Consider the following 16,518-nt stretch of genomic DNA (forward strand, 5'->3'; position numbering starts at 1 on the left):
CTCTCCTATGTGAATTAAAACTAACACATGTAGTTACTAGTTTCAGTAACCTACATACATACTTTCAGAGGCATGTCCTCAGTTATACATCCATGCTACCACCCTGTTAGATTTGGTGGTCTCTAGTTGGCACAGGTAGGTACTTGTGACAAATGGGGACCCTTGCCTCTAGTCAGGATAAGGGGGTTACACTCCTAAAATAACCCCTGCTCACCCACTTGGTAGCTTGGCATGAGCAGACAGGCTTATCTCAGAAGCAGTGTGTAAAGGCGCAGCAGTCCTGATACTTTTGGACTTGTCCGCCGCCTTTGACACAGTCGATCACGCCACCCTCATCGACCGTGTCTCCTCCCTAGCATCAACCACACAGCCAGAGCCCTGCTAGCCTCATTCCTTACCAACCGCACCCAAACAGGCTCCTTCTATTCACCAGTCTTCACCCTCCCCTGCGGTGTGCCCCCAAGGATCCTTGCTAAGTCCAACCTTATTTAACATCTATGTTTCGGACTTAGCGAGGGTAATCAAAATACACGGGATGAGCCTAACTTCCTATGCTGACGACTCTCAGCTGGTGCTAGCAGACCATAATGATGGGGAGCAGTTACAGCCAGATTCCAGGAGGGAATGCTAGCCATCAGATCCTGGATGATGAGCAACTGCTTAAAACTAAACTCTGATAAGACAGAGGTAATTACCCTTGGCAACCTCACCCCAGGATGGTCCCCCACCTGGTGGCCCTATGAGCTGGGTCCACCTCCAAAACCCGTCACCAAGGTCAGAAATCTGGGGGTCCTGTTCGACGACAAGCTCTCCTTCACCCACCATGCAAATGCTATTGTCTCTTCCTCCTTCTATATCCTCAGGAAAATTAAGAAACTATTACCTTATCTTCCCCTCTCAGCCGGCAAAACACTTATCACCACACTAATCTTTTCCAAAACTGACTACTGCAATGCACTCCTGCTCAATGCCCAAGAAAAAGTCCTTAGCAAGCTTTAGTTGGTTCAAAATTCAGCAGCCAGAATTCTACTCTGCATCCCCAAATTCAGACACATTTCACCCGCCACTCGCCAACTCCATTGGCTGCCTATCAGAAGCCGGACCAAATTAAAAGCGAAAATTAATTCCGGACCACAGTTTCTAAAACAAGCCTTTTCCCTATACAAACCCAACAGACCACTACGCTCCTCCACAGCTCATCTACTACCTGTCCAACGGACCAAGAAATCTTCTTGGGGAGACTGGCGCTTCCTAGTCTCCACAGCCAGACTTTGGAATTCCCTCCCTCTCCTCATCAAAACCAGTCCCACACTCATCACCTTCAGGAAACATTTAAAAACCTGGCTTTTCAAACAATAACCACCTGCTGCAGCGCCGAGACAGTGACACCCCAGGGTATTTGCGCGCTCTGCAAATTGCCAAAACATAAACATAAACATAAAGCTGATGTGACGACATATTGTAAACTAGTGACAACACTACAGATGGACACCACACAAGGTTTTTATATCAAAAATAAGTATACTTTTATAAAGAGTTACCACAAGACCATAAATGACAAATATACACAATACTGTTACTTTAAGATGGTAGATTTAGGTTAGTTTAGTTCAGGTCTTAAGATGCAATACTTTGTGTCAATGTACCTTAGGTTGCGTTGCTCTTCCACGACAAGCAATGTCGCAGCGAGGGAAATGCAGCAAAGTTCAAGTGCAAAGAAATAAACACGTGAAGATCTTCCAGATGTGGCACGTTTCTCCGGGGATGCGAGAAGTTCTCGGTTCGATGCTTGGACACCCTTGTTCCGCAATTTGATGGCAACAGCTCCAGCTGCGAGACTCTTCTCCCACGATGCATGAAGCTTCCGCACAATGCGACAACTTCAGTGGCGACATCCACAATGCGATGGCAGCAGCTCCGACGGCCGCACGCTTCTCGGGGATGCGAGGCGCTTTTCTTCGATGCAGTGCAGTGCGACAGTTCCAGCGGCGGCGACACCCTTGCTCAGAAGTGTGACGGCAGGCACAGCGACGGCGACACGCTCCGACCTTGTTGCAAGACTCTTCTCTCGATGCGGTGCAATACGACAGCTACAGTGGCGACACCATCCTTCGGAGTTGCGACGGCAGCAGCAGCGATGGCCACGCGCTTCCTCTTCGTTGCAAGATGCTTCTCTTGATGCGATGCAATGTGACAGCTACAGCACCGACATTCACGATGCGACGGCAGCAGCAGCGACGGCGACACGATTCTTCTTCGATGAGTCGCGCTTCCAGCTCCTTGCGACACGCAGCTTCTCAGAAGGCCCAAAACAGAGCAGGTACTTCCAGAAGAACTCTGGGGAGCTTGGGGTTGAGGTCTTTGTCCCTGAGACTTCAGCAGGAGGCAATCTCTTTTCCAAGCCCTTGGAGATCCTTCACAAGTTGAAAGCAAAGTTCACAAAGTTCCTTTCTCCTTCCTTTGGCAGTAAGGCATTCACTGCAGGCCAATCCCCCAAGCAGCACTTCAGCTTGGGAATAGTCTCTCCTCAGTTTCTTCAGGTTCCTCTCCTCAGTAAAGGTTTCTTCTTGTACTCTAAAGTGATCTAATTTCATGGGATCAGGGTCCCAATATTTATACCCCAAAATCCTTTGCCCAGTGCAAAGCAGTTCTGAAGCACTCTGTTTATCAGACATCTCCTTTTCTTTTATAGTGAAGGGCAGGCACATCAGACGCCCCACAGTAGGTGGAGCCAGCATTGTGAAAGGCAAGTACAGTCCTGGATCACTTTGTTTACAGGACTCCTTCTCTTCTTTCAGTGCGCAGGGCAGAGACATCAGCCGCTCCCCAGGAGGGGGAGCCAGCATTGTGGAAGGCAGGCACAGCCCTATTCAAGGTTCAGGTGCAGCTCCTCCCTCCCATCTAGATGCAGATCTCTCTATTCACCACTGGGCTGACTCATCCTGTCTCCTGGAATTCCCAGCCCTGTCACTCACAAAACCAGACAAGGAATAGACAACCTAGCAGAGGCAGGCTTTGGTATTTGCAAACACAGAATGTTAAAACCAACTTTACTAAAAGGTGTATTTTATCATTCTGAGTTCAGGCATACTAAACTCGATTTTCTATTTTTTTTTCTGAGTCAGTTAGGATTATAAAATGTAATAATTCTAACAGCCAATTCTGGCCTATGGAAAACTTGCAATAGTGAAAAACGAAAAGTGGCTCTAATTCACTATTAGAACATGCCACACACACCAGGGATTGTCCTACCTTATCCTTAAAATGCACCCTGTCCTTGAGCCTACCATAGGGGTGACTGATATGAACAAAAGGGAAGGTTTAGGGACTGGCAAGTGGGTGCATTTGCACAGTCAGCATGACAGTACCAGACTGCGCGCAGGCTCTGAAATAGCAGACTTTAGACACATTTTACAAGGCTGCTTCTGTGGGTGCCACAACCAGTGCTGCAGGCCCACCAGCAGCATTTGGATTTACATGCCCTGGGCACACTCAAATAGCCAAACATGAAACCACTGATTAATACATCAATTTACAATAGGGAGCACTTGCACTGTGGCCCTGAATAGCAGTGGCACAGTGCCCTAAGCATCTAATACTAGCAAAAATACACGAGGCAACAGAAAAAAATGGAAGGGAGACCCACACCAATGGTGCCAGGTCTAACGTGTCCCCTCCATATGAAATGTGGGGAGAACTACCCTAACTCTAACTCCTGGGAGTTCTCATCACTAAGGCGGAAAAATCTAGACAGACCATCAGCATTGGTGTTTTCTGTACCAGGGCGGTGTTCCACCCTATAGTCCATACCCTGTAGGGAAATAGACCACCTCAACAGCTTTGGATTCTCACCCCTCATCTGCATTAACCTTCTGAGGGGCCTGAGGTCTGCCTGAACCTGGAAGTGAGTCCCAAACAGGTATGGTCTCTGCTTCTTCAGGGCCCAGACCACAGCAAATGCCTCACACTCAACAGCACTCCACCTCTGTTGCTGTGGAAGTAACCTCCTACTGATGAAGGCTACAGGTTTATCTAGGCCCTCTTCATTTATCTGTGACAGAACAGCCCCCACACCATGCTCTGAAGCATCTGTTTGAACGATAAACTCTCTTGAGAAGTTGGGTGCCAGGAGCTTGGGCGCTGTGCACATGGCAGCTTTCAGGGCCTCAAAAGCTTTTGGACAGGTGTCAGTCCAAATCACTTTCTTGGGCTGCTTCCTGAAGTCAGCTCTGTCAAGGGTGCAACAATGTTGCCATACCCCTTGACAAACCTCATGTAATACCCTGTGAGACCTAAGAAGGCTCTCACCTCTGTCTGGGTTTTGGGTGGCTCCCAAGCCAGGATGGTTTCAATCTTGGGTTGTAGTGGCGCCACCTGGCCGCTCCCAACTTGGTGTCCCAAGTACACCACAGAACCCTTCCCGATCTGGCACTTACTCGCCTTGATCGTGAGGCCTGCCTTCCACAGTGCCATCAACACTTCCAAGAGGTGGCGCAGATGTTCCTCCCAGCTGGCACTGAACACTGTGATGTCATCCAGGTAGGCGGAACTGAACTCATCCAGCCCAAGCAACACCTTGTTGACCAACCTCTGAAAGGTGGCAGGGGCCTTTTTCATCCCAATGGGCATAACAGGGAACTGGAAATGTCCATCTGGTGTGGAGAATGCTGACCTCTCCTTTGCTCCATCAGTCAAGGCGATCTGCCAGTACATAGACGTTAAGTCAAACGTGCTGAGGTACCGTGCAGCCCCTAGCCGATCAATGAGCTCACCAGCTCTGGGGATGGGGTGTGCCTCAGTCTTCGTGACTGAATTGAGCCCTCTGTAGTCCACACAGAACCGGAGTTCGGGTGTGGCACCCGGCGCTGCAGCCTTCGGGACCAAGATCACTGGGCCTGCCCAAGGACTGATGGAGGACTCAATCACCCCCGGCGCAAACATCTTTGAGACCTCCTCTTTGATGCAAGCCCTCACCCTGTCAGTTACCCTGTAAGTTTTATGCTTCATAGGTAAGCGGTCTCCTGTGTCCACATCATGGACACACCAATCTGTGACACCAGAAACCAGGGAGAATAGATCAGAAAACTGTCCGAGCAACTGGCGGCAGTCATTCTGTTGCTCATGGGTCAGGGTGGAAGAGAGGTTGACACCATCCACTGACCCATCTTGCTCTGAGGCTGACAGGAGGTCAGGAAGAGGCTCAGTCTCCTCCCCCATCCCAGCATCTGTTGCCAGGAGCATGCCCACTTCAGACCTCTCTAAGTGGGGCTTAAGGCGGTTGATATATAGGGCCCTCAAGGGCTTCCTAGGAGACCACAAGTCCACCAAGTAGGTAACTGGACTCTTACGCTCCACAACCTCAAGAGGTCCGGTCCACTTATTTTGGAGCACACAGGGCTCCACTGAGGCCATGATCCACACCTTTTGTCCAGGTTGAAGCTCTACCAGAGTGGCATTCTGGTCATACCATTGCTTCATCCCCTCCTGGCTGGCTTCCAGATTCGCCTCAGCGAGTTGCCTGAAATGCCTAGTCTGGTTCCTGAAAGCCAGCATGTAGCGTTATACATCCTGGGGAGATTTCCTTGGAGATTGCTCCCAGCCTTCTTTGACCAGACTCAGAGGTCCTCTGACTGGGTGTCGATGGAGAAGCTCAAAGGGACTGAACCCTAGAGATTTCTGTGGCACCTCACGGTATGCAAAGAGCAGGCATGGTAAGAGGATGTCCCACTTACGCCTCATGGGTTCCTCAAGACCCATTGGGGCTAATGAAAGTGGGTAACAAACCTCTCAAAGGTCTTGTTCTGCCCCAAATGTCCTGCTAATGGCACATCATGAGCCAGCCCCAGTAGGAAGGCTCTTAACTTCTGGGGTACCACCAGCACACGGGCTGACCCAGGTTCAGCAACCTTAAGCTCACTATACAGGAGACCATTCTCCCAGTAAATCCAATGTGATCCTGACTGATCACCTTCTGCCTGGTTTGCAGCCTGTAGCCACAAGCCCACAAGAGAAGGGCACTCTCTTTGCTCCTGGCAGAATTCTTCGCTGGAGGGGCCTCCTTCTTGCTGCCAATGGGTCAGCTCAGGCAGGTCCACCAGTTCAGCTACTTGCTCCCCGGTAGGCTCAGGACATCCCCCTCAGGGTCTACCTCCTCCTGGGCCATGGGAACTTCGGGTACCGGTTTCCCCACCACTTTTCTCTAAGACAGGTTCCTGGGCCTCCCTCTCAGGCTCCAGGTCCTCTTGAGAACCTCTTCTGGTTGACATTGACCGGGGGGGGTCACGCAAGCCTAGTCAGGCAGTCCAACCATCTTCACGTGAGTTGTTTTTCCCACCTTTTCCCAAGGGGAGCTCTCCATATCGTTTCCCAACAAACAGTTAACAGGCATGGCGGGCCTCACAGCTACCTGAAGAGTACCAGAGACCCCCCCACTCAAAGGGAACCTGAGCCATTGGACAATGACTCTCTGTGTTGTCAGCGGCAAAGACTCGGCAAAATGCACTAGGGACAATCTGCTCTTGAGACACCAGGTGACACATGACAGCTGTCACACTGGCTCCTGTATCTTTAAGAGCCTCTGCCCTTTGGCCATTGATGGTCACCCACTGCCCATAATTCTTAGTGTTCTTGGACAGCTGAGCTTCTGAGACCATCTCACAGTCTGCTAAAGAGACAATGGTCATCTGTGCGGGACCCTACCCACCTTGGACATCAATCTCCTCCCCCAAGGCTATACTAGCCATCTGCTGGGGCGGAGCACCAGTGGTGGATGGTTTACCAAACAGGCGGTACCTGGTATCATTCGCCTTATAACCCAGGTCACCACACTTGTAACATTTCTAGGACCCCTGGGGAACAGGACTACCTGTAGGGCCTCCTTGCTTCTTTTCAGGGGGAGGTTGGTAACCTTACCATTGGTTCCCTTGGGAATTACTTGAGGGCCCTTTGTGGAACTCCTTCTGTTTACCCTTGTCCCCCCCCACTCTTCTGCTGGGGACCCTGCCCACCTTTGGCTGAGTCTCCCACGTGACCCTTGTGGATCCGGGTGCTCACTCAGCGGTCCGCCTCCTCAGCAAGCTTCCTAGGGTTGATCAGCTTGCTATCTATCAGATGCTGGCGCATCTCTGGAAAACAATTATCAGACAAGTGCTCCCATGCAATTAAATCAAAGAGACCTTGAAAATCATTAACCCTGCTGCCCTTTACCCAACCATCCAATGCTCTGCAAAAGAAAGTGACATATTCAACCCAAGTACTGTTTTCTAACTTTTTGCATTTCCTAAACCTCTGTCTATAGAGTTCAGGTGTCAAACTATATCTAGACATCAATGCATCTTTCATGTGGCTGTATGAATTGTGGACTTCAGAAGGCAAGTCTAACAGTCTGCCCCGACCCTCACTAAGGAACCTTCCCCACAAACCCGCTCCCCAATCTTTCTCAGGGACGAGGTGGGAAGACATGGCTACCTCATAGGCTCTGAACCACTGACCAATATCATCATTTTTGTAAAACTCTTTCACCACATACTTGGGAATATACACTCTACTTTCTACATGTACTGACGGTACGCTGCCACCAGAGGGAGTAGCCTCCAAACTTTTGGTTTTAAACTCCAACTCCCTCAAAACGTTTTCATGCTCAAACTGCATTTTCTTTTCCTCTATGTCTAATCTCCTATTTTCTAATTCCAGTTGCCTATTCACCTTGAACTTGGTAATCTCCATTTCATGCCTTCTTGATCTCTCTCTGTCCTCCAACTTCTCTGGAGACATACTTTTGACAGAACCAATGCTATCTGCAGGAGAAGGTACTCTCCTTCCTCCTGAGCCCACTGGCACTTCTTGTTGCACAACTGCCAGGTCATCCTCCTCAATCTCAGGAGTTTTCCTTGCTTCTACCTAGACCCTCAGCGCCTTGTAGAATTCTTCCTTCCCTCTGAATCCAGCAGTAGAATCATTGAACTTTTTGCAAAAGTACTTCAGGTGTGCAACTTTGTAGCTTTCCAATTTCTCTTCTTCCCATTCAAGATCAACAGAGGCTACGGATTCTGCTCTCTCTACCACAACTGAATTAGGAATCTTTCAAAAATAGTAAACAAAAATCCAAAAAGGAATCTACCAAAAAGTATGTGGTTGCGTTATGGTCTGCACTCACTAAGTAATGTTCACCAAACACTGTACATGAGTCACAAATCCAAGTCCAGAATCCTCACTGCTGACCAACAATGTTAGATTTGGGGGTCTCTAGTTGGCACAGGTAGGAACTTGTGACAAATAGGGACCCCTTGCCACTAGTCAGGATTAGGGGATTACACTCCTAAAATAACCCCTGCTCACCCCCTTGGTAGTTTGGCACGAGCAGACAGGCTTATCTCAGAGGCAGTGTGTAAAGCATTTGTTACCACATACACTAACCCAGTGACAACACTACAGATGGACACCACACAAGGTTTTTTGTATCAAAAATAAGTATACTTTATATAGAGTTACCACAAGACCATAAACAAAAAAAATACACAATACTGTTACTTTAAGATGGCAGATTTAGCTTAGTTTAATTCAGTTCTTAAGATGCAACACTTTTCGTCAATATACTTTAGGTTGCGTTGCGCTTCCACAACAAGCAATGTCGCAGCAATGGAAATGCGACAAAGTTCAAGTAACAAGGAAATAAAGACGTGAAGATCTTCCAGATGCGGCATGCTTCTCCGGGGATGCGAGAAGTTCTCGGTTTGATGTGTGGACTGCAGCGGCGACACCCTTGTTCCGCAATGCGACGGCAGCAGCTCCACTTGCGACACTCTTCTCACATGATGCGTGAAGCTTACGCACAATGCGACAACTACAGTGGCGACAACCACGATTCGACGGCAGCAGCTCTGACGGCGGCACGCTTCTCGGGGATGCGAGGCGCTTTTCTTCGATGTGGTGCAGTGCGACAGTTCCAGCGGCGACACCCTCCCTTGGTGTTGCGATGGCAGGCACAGCGACGGCGACACGCTCCGACCTCATTGCGAGACTCTTCTCTCGATGCGGTGCAGTGCGACAGCTACAGCGGCAACACCCTCCTTCGGAGTTGCGACAGCAGCAGCAGCGATGGCGACACGCTACCTCTTCATTGCGGCGCGCTTCTCTCCGATGCGGTGCAGTGCGACAGTGCGACAGTTCCAGCGGCGACACCCTCCTTCGGAGTTGCTACGGCAGGCACAGCGACAGCGACACGCTTCTTCTCGATGAGTCGCGCTTCCAGCCCCTTGCGACACGCAGTTCCTCAGAAGGCCCAAAACAGCAGCAGGTACTTCCAAAAGAACTCTGGGGAGCTGGGGGTTGAAGTCTGTTGTCCCTGAGACTTCAGCAGGAGGCAAGCTCTTTTCTAAGCCGGTGGAGATCCTTCACAAAATGAAAGCAAAGTACACAAAGTTCCTTTCTTCTTCTTTTGGCAGTATGGCAACCACTGCAGGCCAATCTCCCAGGCAGCACTTCAGCTTGGGAATAGTCGCTAAAATATTAGCGATTCCTTAAAATTCCTTAAAAACGAATCGCAAACTGAGATTCTTTAATAAGGAATACCTACCCATTCATTTCTATGGGCTAGGAGGCCCATAGAAATGAATGGGAAGATATTCACTATTTGAGATTCGGTATTAAAGAATCGCAAATAGCGGGAGCTATTTCAAGGCTGCCAGGGTGTCAAAAGGACACCCTGTTGCACCCCTGAAATGTGCATGTGTGCACATGTGGCACACATACATATCCTAAGGACATGAATATGTGCCACATGGCACTTTAAAAAAAAGCAAAAAAGTGCCTTTTTATTTTTTTACAGGAAATCGCGAATTACCACCAACTTGAAGTTGGTGGTAATTAGCGATTCCTTAAGCCTAAAGTGCACTTTGTTTTGTGCTACCTACATTGCATTTAAGGAATCGCAATTAGCGATTCCTTAAATGCAAGAGCAAAATAAAGAATCGCGAATTTTGTGATTCCTTATTTTGCTAGTAGGTTTAAACTCACCTACATTGCTCTCAGCCAAATACCGGTCGACAACGCAGAAATTCTGTGAATTTCTGCGTTACCGCTCGATATTTAGCCACCTACATCTGGCCCATAGTCAGTAATTTAAATGACCTACAAACACACTCTCAGGCACATATACCCAGTTATACATCCATCCTCACATATTAGACCGAAAATACTCTTGCGGTACATCGTCGATGTACAAGCATCTAAGCACAATTCACAGCACTTGGCTTGCCAGAGCGGAGTTCAGAAGAATAATGGAGCAGGTGCTGGAGAAGGTCAGCCTGGAACATCTACTCAAGGAGGACAAGTGGTCAACATTCCTCTTACTTTGCCTCATTTTGCAAAGGCTGGACTGTTCTGCCCAAAATGCAAGAGTGTGTTAAGTGTGGATGAACAAGTTGTCACAAAGATGTTGGAACCTATTAACACTTGCTGTTATTTTTTTCCCTGTTAAAGCACTGCGTTTTTCTGTTCCTGTTTTTGTTTTAATTTTTCAAGAAAAATAAAAAAACACCCCAAAAAATTCAAAATGTTTAGATAAATAAAAAACAATTTCAAAATTGTTTTTAAAAAAAAACGATTCTTCTGGTTTAAGAAAGAAAAATTACATGGTATATGTATGTTTGTAACAGTGTGCATATGTCTAGTACGTTTTGGTGTATGAGTTAGTATATAGGAAATTAACTGTGTATGTGAGTAACTGTATTTTTGATTCTGTGTGTGTGTACGTGGTTGTATGGATGTGGGACAGGGTGTATGAATTCTTGTATGAGTGAGTGCCCAACTGTGAGAATGGGAATATATGTGAGTGGGAGAGTGTGAGTGCCTCTATGCATAGGTGAATGGATGTTGACTGTTTCTATGAATGAATGAGTGGCTGTCTCAGTACTTGTGTAACTGAGTCAGAAGCGCATAAGTGAGTGGTGTATTAGTGGATGTATGAGTGGATGCCAGAGTGTGTGCATAGATGCATTACTGAGTGAGTGAGTATAACAGTAGATGCTGTATGAGTCAGTTAGGGGATGTTAGTGGTTGTATGTGTGTCACTGGTGTGTGACGAACTGAATGTGTGACTGATGGGCTATGTGAGTGAGTGTATGAATGAATAAGTGGATGGATACGTAACTGTATGGATGAGTGTGTTAGTGGGTGTTGGTGACTGTTGGTGAGTGAATGGGTGCGTGAGTGGCTGTATGGGTGGGCAAATTTGTGTGTGAGCAATTGTATGGTGAGTGATTGGGTGTGTAAATGTGCTGGAGGGGTAAGTGACTGACTCTTTTAGTGACAGAATGTGTGATTGATGGTGTAGGTGAGTGAGTGGCTCTTTTGAGAGGCTATATGGGTGAGTGAATGGGTGTGTGAGTGGCTGTATATTTGAATATGTGGGTCTGTGAGTAGCTGTATCGGTCAGTGTATGAATATGTGAGTGGCTGTTTGTGTGAATGACTGGTTCCATGAATAGCTATATGGGTGAGTGACTGATTGTGTGAGTGGTAGTATGAGTGAGTGGGTCTGTTAGTTGGTGTATGAATGAGTAACTGGATACATGAGCAGTCGTATGGATCTCTCAATGGGTATGTGAGTGGTTGTATGGGTGTGTGACTGGGTGTTCGAGCGGTTATATGGGGGTGTGAGAGGGTGTGTGAATGGCTCTGTGGATGATGTCTTGAGTGATGCCATCAGTAGTATTATTTAAGATGACATGAGTGATGTCATCAGTGATATTACTGATCATGTTGTGGCAGCACTTTCTGACCATTAACTTTTTTTTGGCCCTCTGGAACGCTAAAAAATTCCCACACCACACTTACCTTTTTCTTCTTGGGAGGTTCTGCAACCTGTTCCTACAGATTGTCTTCCTCCTCCTGCTGGAAGTCTTCTGGAGCTGCCATCATGAATGCAAGAAAGCATAAAAACACCAAAAACACTCCAAAATGGATGATCCCTCAATAAGAGTGACCTCTGACAGCCACACCCAAATATAGACAAAAAAGAGGTGGGATCTGTCTTTCTTGAATATGGGAAGCTGTTTAACCTATCAAGTCAGTTTATTATTGTGTCACATGGAATGCGTGACCCCTACTCGGCTCCGCCGTGCCTGGAAAATGAGTCCATAAAATATATTAAATATCTTATTTATACTAAATTACCTTAAAAATATACCATTTCTTTTACCTTTCACTATACCTTTTTCTTTAAAGTAAAGCAAAAAAGTATTTAAATATATATTTTTGTAATGTAAGAAAACTGCCGGTGTCACATCCCCTATGCGGTGCCGGAAATAAATACTGCGACTCCTTAAAATCTAGTAACATAATCATTAAAATGTTTTCTATCTGATATTACGTTACTTTTTTTTTACTGTATAAGTAAAGCTTTTAGGTCAAAGTAAACCATAGAAGTATCCATATATATGTATTACTGCTACCAGAACTACACTGAAGTCACTTCCCATGCACAACTCCAAAAATACAAGCCACAGCGGTGTGCTTGGACATAGTGACTCCTTAAAATCACTGAAAATCACTATAAACATGATTTTTACTTCTTCCTACAGATGTATGTTTAGCATATTAGTAATCGCCTAGCGTCAAACTAGGTACTAGAAATCTCTAAATATATATTGTCTATAGTATGTCGGAGTCGTGTACCGTACACAAGGGGTCTAGATGGGTACATGACTTCTAATTTAAACACAACTCTTTAATTACACTATACACAACTTACAATGCAATGATTTCTAAAAGATATTGAGTACCATTCAAAACAACTCATTACAAAACCACTTACACTTATTCACTGAACTATACATACATTCAAACATAGATGCTCCCAATCACAGACACAATCAAACACTCACAAATGTAATCACACACCAACTTACACAGTAATGCATACTGTCACACAATCATTCTTACCAGTTACTACTTACACCAATATATGAAAATAAAAAAAACTGTAGTTAAGAACTTTTAAGAACAAAAGTTACAGGGAACTTTTAGTTAAAGTACAACATTTTTAAAACCATACACAGTCACTTAAAAAAACCAAAGGTTACAGGGATGTTATAGTTAGGAAATAGAATTTGAAAAGCCTTAGAAATTCACTGAAAAAAACAAAGGTTACAGGGACATTATAGTTAGGAAATATAACTTTTTGTCATGCTTAGCATGTAGTGACTTGGAAAACATTTTTCTAATCGCTAACTTGATTTGAAATGGTTAGACAATCGCTATTTGGAAGGATCGTGTTTAGGGTTTCCTTTCCAAATGCAGATTCGATTCCCTATTGATCAATATTTTGCAATGTAATCCAGTCAGAAACGTTTGTAATTTGGTCAGAAAATATTTGAAAGCTAATGACTCTATAAAGGAGGAGTTATCCATTAATAAAAAAGTTTTTTAAGAGTAGGCAGTGGTCAAAGGGACCACTGCACAGCCTTAAACGTAAAAAATGTATATATGTAGATATATTATTTTAACGCAGACTCATTTTACTATACGGAAACTAGGATTCATAAAAAAACACTTTCCTTTAAAAGGTGATCACAGACATATCTGTTGATTATAGCAGGCCACTATTCTTGCTTGCAATAGTAGCCACCAATGAGAGAGAGTTGCAATATGCAACCTACCTTATGAATATTAATGAGCTGGGTTGGCTTGCAACCCACTCTGATTACTTATTTTGAGGACCGACTCATGTGTGCATAGGCCAATTTGCAAAATATTATAGTGGTCGAAAAATGTTAGTAAATTGCAACGCCTTTTTGCAACAGCATTTTTAGTACGTCTGGACCATAGTGCGATTTTTAATAAATGCATAAAATAAACCCTTTTGCCATTGTCATATGACATTGACCCTGAATATACAAGGCGTTGTGTAACAAAAGTTCTTAATGTTATCTATGTTTCTTATTCACCACTCCTTTCTTAACCTCCACCCCTCCAGAGCTTTGATTATGCTTGTTAAAGAAGTCTGATACACTTCAATACAATTCACTGCTTGGTGTGAACCTTAGCATATCTAATACATACTATTAGTTTTGTACACCAACTCTTATATTCCTCTTTCATTTCTCTCCTCTTTTATGATGCCCCAGTTTCTCCACTGCTTTTTTTTATCAACTTCTCTCATCCACTGTTTTTATCACCCTTCCTATTCTCCCTGATCTATTACTCTGCCTCAGTTTCTCCTTTCCATCCCTCTTTGCATGATTGGTGTTTGAAAGCCTTCCATGATGTACCTCTCTTTCTTTGCTGCCTACAGACGCTGTGTGAGTGTGAAATCCTCATTAACAGTCCCAGAGTTGAAGCATGTCATCCAGGGACAGCAGATCTTCCATCTCTGACCCAGTGCCCTTCCTGGAGGAGTGGAAAGCTAAAAGGGAGCGAATGAGGCTCAAGTCTTCCTCTTCCTCATGCTCAGGGGCAAGTGAGGTGCACTCCCCAGGTCCCTACAGCCCCAAGGAAAGTAAGAGTCCAATGAGCCCTAAGTCTACTCAGAACCCAGTCCAGGCTCAGTCTGTGACACTGCAAAAGGCATTGGATCCAGGGCACAGGGGCAAGATATTCGCGGAGCCCAACCGGGTAGGCCTCTTCTCCGGAGAGATGGACAGCTTGAGGAATGAAAGCCAGGCCTCCCATGCCAAGGAAAAGAGAGGGAGCGGCCAGAGGAAGACCAGAACACAAATTGAAAAACGGAAATTGAGAGAGAAGCGAAGGCCAACAGGCGTGGTGAACATCTCCCTGGAGGTGAGCATAAACTATAGAAAGGACAGGTCATCAAGGGGCAATTGATTACCAGATATGTCCTTCTGTGAGTGAAGTGGGATGGTAAATGTCTGAAATATCACATATGTCTAAGCATCTGAAGCTAAAGATCATGCCTTGGTAATGTGCACCTGGAAGTGGTTTCAAAGGTGCTGTAGGTCTAATCAAGTCTAGAAAAACTCCCTTTGGGGTAATCTCTTAGAATTTCACTCGTACACTCACACCACAGGTTCCACTCAAAACACACCGGGTCAGTATTTCAGTTGCCAGAAAGTCAAAATGTGAATGCAATATCAAAAAATATTTGTATGTTTGATTTTATTAGATTGGTTCAATGAAAAATCCACAAATATATCATTATTACTTAAAAACAAAACATAATTATACACATTAAAAACGGCAAAGATAAAAAATCACAGTGTAAATAAATCAATAATCATGACAAAAAAACATTAGCATGAATTAATATTTCAGCACTCCTTTTTTACATGTGGAATACATCACACAGTAAATGTCAAGGGATTCCACTGGTCCAACCTCCTTCTTCAGGCTTGCTACTAGTATCTTTCGACACTGTTATCAAGATATGCACAGGTCGATATTCAAGTGGAAAAATCTCCTGCGTATATGAGACAATCATGACATATACGCAGGAGATTTTTCTATCCCGGATATGCAAGTAACGTCAAAATTGCCACACTTATAACTGAATGGAAGATAGAAGTTTGGGGGCTACACCGCACGAATCAAATATGGTGTGGTATTTTCTCTCCTTTTTTTAGGGTCGGTACTCTGCATTTATTGAGGCCTGAAAACTTTTGAGATCGCCAGATATATTATTTAATTGGGTGTGTAAAGATTGAAGCTGTGTCCTCGCTGCAAGATTTATACAGCTCTGGTCCGGTGTTTTTATAATATGGAGCATTTTGAAGGAGAGATTCTTTATCAAGAGATTCTTTCAACTTGAATATCGACCTGTGCATATCTTGATAACAGTGTCGGAACATACAAGTAGCAAACCTGAAGAAGGAGGTTGGACCAGTGTAATCCTCCGAAACGCGTCGCTTTTTGGCCTACTTAAATAAAAAGTTCTCATGACCTTTACTGTGTGTTGTATTACCCATGTAAAAAATGATGTGCTGAAATATTAATTCATGCTGTTTTTTTGTCACAATCATTGATTTATTTGCACTGTGATTTTTTATCTTTGCAGTTTTTAATGTGTATAATTATGTTTTGTTTTTAATTAATAATGATATATTTGTGGACTTTTAATTGAACCAATCTAATAAAATCAAACATACAAATATTTTTTAATATTGCATTCACATTTTGACTTTCTGGCAACTGAAATACTGACCCGGTGTGTTTTGAGTGGAACCCGTGGTGTGAGTGTACGAGTGAAATGCTAAGAGGTTACTTCAAAGGGAGTTTTTTTCTAGACTTTAACGTCTTTGTGGTGTCCTGTCCCTTTGGTGTGTTGGACCTCTCTCTCTTGTTTAGAGTAGGTCTAATAAAGCCTAGCTTCATTGAAAATGTCTTCCGGTAGGTAGTAACAGATGTCAGTGTGACAGCATTTTATGTCTCAAACTGAGAAGGGTCATAGGGAAATTATTTCCTGGAGATAAAATGGAGAGGCCCAGAATCTCAGTATCTATGGGAAATGCTATAGTGGGTGTTAGGTCGGATGTAGGTTTTATTAAGCACTACAGGAATTTTCCTC

At 45.0% G+C, this 16,518-nt stretch overlaps 1 protein-coding gene across 2 annotated transcripts in view; it reads left to right on the forward strand.

Moving 5' to 3' along the window:
* The window catches only part of LOC147730800 (PRKC apoptosis WT1 regulator protein-like), a 196,818-nt gene that overhangs the window by 29,971 nt on the left and 150,329 nt on the right, over positions 1 to 16,518 (forward strand). For both annotated transcript variants that reach the window (XM_086955625.1, XM_086955624.1), the window contains exon 2: positions 14,293 to 14,777. In XM_086955625.1, the coding sequence (XP_086811751.1) occupies positions 14,340 to 14,777 (438 nt within the window). In that variant the 5' untranslated portion in view covers positions 14,293 to 14,339. The remainder of the gene's footprint in view (positions 1 to 14,292; positions 14,778 to 16,518) is intronic.

Source organism: Lissotriton vulgaris, chromosome 2_1 (assembly GCF_964263255.1).
Source record: "Lissotriton vulgaris chromosome 2_1, aLisVul1.2, whole genome shotgun sequence".
Lineage (NCBI taxonomy): Eukaryota > Metazoa > Chordata > Amphibia > Caudata > Salamandridae > Lissotriton > Lissotriton vulgaris.